Here is a 5,890-nt window from a genome sequence, read left to right on the forward strand (position 1 = left end):
TGCAGTGCCCCCTCCACCATAATCCACCTCGGTCATATCGTAGCAGTGCTTAGGCGAAGCCCTGTGTCGGTAGCTTCATCAACACCGTCATCACGCCGTCGTGCTAACGGAAATCTCCCTCGAAGCTCTACTGGATCGTGAGTTCGTGGGACGTCACCGAGCTAAACGTGTGCAGATTGCGGAGGTGCCGTACGTTCGGTACTAGGATCGGTCGATCGTGAAGACGTACGACTACATCAACCGCGTTGTCATAACGCTCCCGCTTACGGTCTACGAGGGTACGTGGACGACACTCTCCCCTCTCGTTGCTATGCATCACCATGATCTTGCGTGTGCGTTGGATTTTTTTGAAATTACTACGTTCCCCAACAGGACACCGCAAGACTCACATATCATCGGAAGGGCATCAAGGTTGATGTAGAGGCCCTTCGTGATCGAATCCCCCTCCGGTAGAGTACCGAAAAAGGCCCCAAGATGGGATCTCACGAGAACAGAAGCTTGCGGCGGCTGAAAAGTATTTTTGGTGTGCCCCCTGGTATACAGGGAATATTTGGGTATTTATGGAGCTGAGGTTAGGGTTAGAGGGGCTACGAGGGGGGGGGGGGGCACAAGCTTGCAGGGCGCCCCCTAGGGCGCGCCTGGTGAGCTTGTGGCCCACCCGTAGCTCTTCTGGCCTCCTCCTGAAGCTTCGTGGGTGTCTTCTTGTCAAAATCTTCAAAAACTTTCGTTCCGTTTGGACTCCGTTTGATATTGATTTTCTGTAGAAGACAAAAACGAGGAAAAACAACAGCTGACACTAGGCACTAGGTTAATAGATTAGTCCCCAAAAATTATATAAAATAGCATAATAATGCATATAAAACATCCAAGATGGATAACACAATAGCATGGAACAATCAAAAATTATAGTTACGTTGGAGACGTATCAGCTACTAACTCACCATGGAGTATAGGTCTGTGCCGATTCTGATAGTATGTCGAGATCAAAATAATAGGTTGGTCATAGAAAAAATGAATCCAAGAAAAGGTAAACCGAAAACAAAACTTAGGGGAAAACAAAAACTAAAAACGCAAACACGAGTCAAATGGGCGAGATGACTTTGTTTATAGTTGATGTTTCCGTAAGATTTGATTTGATTTGGGCATGAGCAGTGGAAGGCAAGGAATATTTGGTTTTAGTTGAGACTTTGTTTAGATTTGATTTGATTGAGTTAATGCATGACGTTGCTTTGGAAAAGTGCCGATTTGGTTGAATTTTGTTTCAGGATGTATCGATTTGGATAGTGTGCCGAGCACAAAATAATAGGTTGTTCATAAAAAAATGAAAACAAAAAACAAATAGAAGAAACAAAAAAAAACGTGTGCATGCGTCAAATGGGCCAGCCAACTTTGATTTTATTTGATGTTTGAGTAAGATTTGATTTGATTTGGGTATGTATAGTGGAGGACAAGGAAAGTTTGGATTGTTTGAGATTTTTTTTAAAATTTATTTGATTGAGTTAATGCATGATATTGTTTTGGAAAAGTGCTAATTTAATTGAGTTAATGCATGCATCAAATGGGCCGGCCCAAATTGGCCACACTTCATTGAAAGGTCTCCTGTCTGATGCTCGCATGCGTAATATAGGGTTTGCCGAGGGGTTAGTAAGAGGTGAGACGAGACTACCAATTCGCCTTTTAGGAGTAGATATTTTTTAAAGATTTGATTTAAATGAGTTAATGCATGACATTATTTTAGGAAAATGCCGATTTGATTGAGTTAATGAATGCGTCAAATAGGCCGGCCCAAATTGGCCGCGCTTCATCGAAAGGTCGCCTATACGACGCTCACAGACGTAATATAGAGTTTGCCGAGAGGTTGGCGGGAGGTGAGGCGAGACTATCAACTTTCCTTTTAGGAGTATAGTTTGTAATATACACGCGATAATAGAGCAACTCCAACCGGACGACCCATTTTCTCTGTCCATATTCGTTTGGGTCCGCACGGACAAAAACGACTGCGCAACGCAGAGACCCATTTTTATTTTGTGTCCATTTTGTGTGCGCGCGGAGCCATTTCCGTCCCAAATTTAAGACACATTTGGGTCCAAGACGGACACAAAGCACACATTTTCTGTCTCCTCGTCTGCATCTGTCCGCTGCATGGGAGTGGTGACCCATCTGTGATCCAAACAAAACAAAGAGGGGCCACCCACCTATCACACCCATCTCTCTCCTCATTTTTGTCTCTCCCCATCCACGCCACTGTGCCTCCACCGCGAGCGCCTCGCCGGCCTCGTCCCGTGGCACGGGAAGAGCTCCATGCGGACGGGTGACGTGTTCACCCGTGGCCTCTGCTTCCTTGACCCCGCTCCTCGCCGCGGTTTCGCCCCACTGCGCCCAGCCGCGCCTGTCGTCGACTCGCCTCGCCGCTCCCAGCTATGCCCGGGCGCGCCCCGCTGCTGCATCCGGGCGCGCCCGGCCTTTCCTCCCCGCGCCCAGCAACGCCCCCCGGCGCCCGCCCTTGATTCGTTGTGGCCTTCTCGCCCGTCCTCGACTCGCCTCGCCCTGGCCTCGCGTCGGCGCGCCCGGCTGTGCCTGGCCCTGCCGCGACTGGCGGGCGCTCGCGGCACCCACGCCGCCGCCCCCCGCGCTCCTGATCGGCGATGGGCCACAAGCAGCCGTTGCTAGCCGTGCATGCACGCGTGGAGCACGGGCGCGAGCGCGTGACCCGAAGCACAGGCAGGCGGGACCCGGAGCGTGCAATGTGGAGCACGGGGGCAGTAGAGGCGAGCTCGCGGGGGCGCGGCCGAGCTGCAGGGCGAGCGTTGGGGGCGTGGTGAGCTGTGGGGCGAGGGGTGGGGCTCGTGCGGCGGGTGCAACGAGCTGCGTCCGAGAGCTCGCGGGCGCATGGGCGGGGCGAGGTGGCGCGGGAGCTCGCCCACCAGGTGTTCGACTGAATGCCGATGTGGACATGCACAAGCGTCTGCCTCCCGTTGGACGCGGGCCGAACTAAACGAGCAGACAGACGATTCAAACTAAGAAAAAAAGAACAAAATGGGGGTCCATTTAAGTCTATTGCGTTGGAGTTGCTCTTATAAATTAATATACAATACCAAAATATATATTTAATAAAGTATAAAAAGTAAGGTGTCACCGCTCCCACCTAACTGCAGTCTCTTTACTGAAATTCTGAAAATATTTCATGTTACAATGGTTGATAACCATGGAAAAGACGATTGTGAGAAATTTCACTGTTACATGAGATATCAGTAATTTTGTCGAGTTTAAATAAAGTTAAATATAATTCTGTAAACATGACTACAACCCATGAAAACGCATAGACGACGACTGATGAGAGAGGGCGGCCGTACGGAAGAGAAAGAGAGAGAGAGACGGCGGTCTGCAGATTCTTTGAGCACACCCGCGACCACGCCTACGCACTGGGTGGCAGGGAAATAAATAGCAGGACCTGCCCACACTACGCACACTAGACGGAACACACTCTTCGTCTCTGCCCAACACCCCCTCGTCCCCGTCCCTTTTCTCGTTCTTCGTCTTCCATCCTCGAGCCATTTCCATTTGCGCCGAGTGAGCGCTAATTTTGGGCCGTTTCTATATTAAGCACGGCAAAATATCGTTTCCGTCCCCGACGACTATATAATTCCCGCGGAGGCGGTCACCGACTCACCGTAATACCAGTGCTTCACGAGCTCCCTGGGTCTGGGTGGGGAGGTTGACCAGGGCACCTCCCGGATCCTGAATTAAGGCCACCGTTCGTTTCCCCTCCCATCCCTCCCTTCCCCTCCCTTGCATTTAGCCTCTCACCGTTGTGGCGCGAGCCGCGGGCCATTTCCCAACCGTCGTTCCGGTGGTGGCCGGGCGCCAGGTTGCGGTGAGTGACTCATGGGCATCCAGGTCGCGGCCCCCTCCTCCCCGTCCTCTCTGGGCGGCGGCTGCGTGAGGCTGTCGAGGGCCCAGTCGTCGTCGTCGCTGGCGACCTGGAGCGCCGGCATCGCCCGCCGGCGCGCCGGGCACGCGATGGTGACGCGCGCCCTCAGCGCCAGCATCGACAGCGTCGGCAGCCACGGCGGGGATGACGAGGAGTTCCTCAGGAGGATCCAGGAGCTCGCCGTCGGGCTGCACCCGGGCGCCGGCGGCTGCGGCTGGCCGGCCAGCGTGGAGCGGAGCGCCAGCAGCGTCGGGCTGCCGCTGTCGCTCAGGATGCTCAAGCGCAAGAAACGGCAGCAGGGCCAGCGCGGCCGGTGGGACGAGCGGCTGCTCGACCGCGCCGGCGAGTCCGGCTCCGGCCGCGGCGCTGTGGGGCGGGCGTTCTCCTCCATGGTGCTCATCATCCGGGAGCTCCAGAGCTTCGCGCTGCAGATGCGGCAGACGCTCTTCTACGAGGACATGCAGAGCGTGCTGGCGCGCGTCCACGCCGAGATGGACGCCTCCTTCGTCTGGCTCTTCCAGCACATCTTCGCCGGCACCCCCGCCCTCATGGTCTCCGTCATGCTCCTCCTCGCCAACTTCACCGTCTACTCCATGGGCGACAACATCGCGATGGCCGCCAACCTCCCGCCTCCCCAGCCCACCGTGGCGGCCGTCGCAATGCTCGACGCCCAGCACGCGGAGCAGTCCCGTCCCGATCAGCGGTTCGACAGCGTGTCGCTCAACATGTTCTCCATTGGCCGCACGGCCTCAGTGGACGGGAACAGCGGCGGCGGCGGCAAGGCTCCGCCGGTCGCCGGGGCCACCGGCGACGATCGCTCGGACGAATCCTCGTACCGGCAAAGCGGCGCGGTGCTTCCACAGGACGAGTCACAGGCGACGCCGGTGGGGGCGGCCGCGGAGGACACGGAGGACGAGCTCATCATCTGGAAAAGGATAGCCGACGAGGCGACGAGAATGCAGGCGAGCGTGCGCGTGGAGGCGCTGATGGACCCGGACATCCTGGCGCAGCTCGTCGCGCCGGTGGAGGCGAAGATGGACACGGAGGACCTGGCCGACCACGCGAAGACGGAGCAGAGATACGCGATGGCCGTGTCCGAGGAGCCGAGCAACGCGCTGCTGCTCGCCAACTTCGCGCAGTTCCTGTACCTGGTGCAGCGCGATCACGACCGGTACGTGCCCCGCCATGGCGCCACCAAACTGTTCGACACAATGTCATCGTCTTTTCACCGTCGCTGACGGGCGGTGGTTTTTCCTGATCGCAGGGCGGAGCATTACTTCAAGCGGGCGGTGCGCGCGGAGCAGCCGGCGGACGCGGAGACGCTGGGGTGGTACGCTACGTTCCTGTGGAAGGCGCGCAACGACCTGGCGGCCGCGGAGGAGACGTTCCAGGAGGCCATTGCCGCCGAGCCCAGCAACGGGCACCACGCGGCGGCCTACGCGCACTTCCTGTGGAACACGGGCGGCGAGGACACATGCTACCCCCTCGACTGACGCGCGCGCCCGCCGGCCGGCCTCCGAGATCCAGCAGCACACCACGTCGATACGTCCCAGAACACGAAGAAAAAGAGTATAGTAGGAAGAGAGAGAGGATTTTTTTACTCCACCACCGCAAGAAGTCCACGCACTTCTCTCCCCATGTGCTTGGCCAACCACGAAGCAAATACTAGTACGTACTACGCTTGCAAGTGCAGCTCATACATTCACACGGCATCACAGTCCAAGAATCTCTCGTTTTACTTTGGCTTCTTTACGGGGTGCAATGGCCGGTGACGTCGGTGCATGCCGCGATGAATGGTCGGCGGCTGGCTTCCTCTTCCCCTTTCTGGAAATCCGGCGAGTGGGGGCAGTTGGCCGGAGACGGCGGGAGGGCGGCGAGGGTGTGGTAGATCGGGCTCGCGGCTCCACGGGTTTGTCGGTTGCGCTCGGCCATGGGTTCGCCTAGCAGCCGTACGTGTCC

At 56.6% G+C, this 5,890-nt stretch overlaps 1 protein-coding gene across 1 annotated transcript; it reads left to right on the plus strand.

The window, feature by feature from the left end:
• Window positions 1-3,455: 3,455 nt before the first annotated feature.
• Window positions 3,456-5,657, plus strand: LOC125545363. Its single transcript, XM_048709279.1, has 2 exons — window positions 3,456-5,102; window positions 5,196-5,657. Exons 1-2 carry the CDS (start codon window positions 3,886-3,888, stop codon window positions 5,422-5,424), a joined length of 1,446 nt encoding a protein of 481 aa, XP_048565236.1. The 5' UTR covers window positions 3,456-3,885; the 3' UTR covers window positions 5,425-5,657.
• The last annotated feature ends 233 nt before the right edge of the window (window positions 5,658-5,890 follow it).

This window comes from Triticum urartu, chromosome 3, assembly GCF_003073215.2.
Source record: "Triticum urartu cultivar G1812 chromosome 3, Tu2.1, whole genome shotgun sequence".
In the NCBI taxonomy this organism is placed as follows: domain Eukaryota; kingdom Viridiplantae; phylum Streptophyta; class Magnoliopsida; order Poales; family Poaceae; genus Triticum; species Triticum urartu.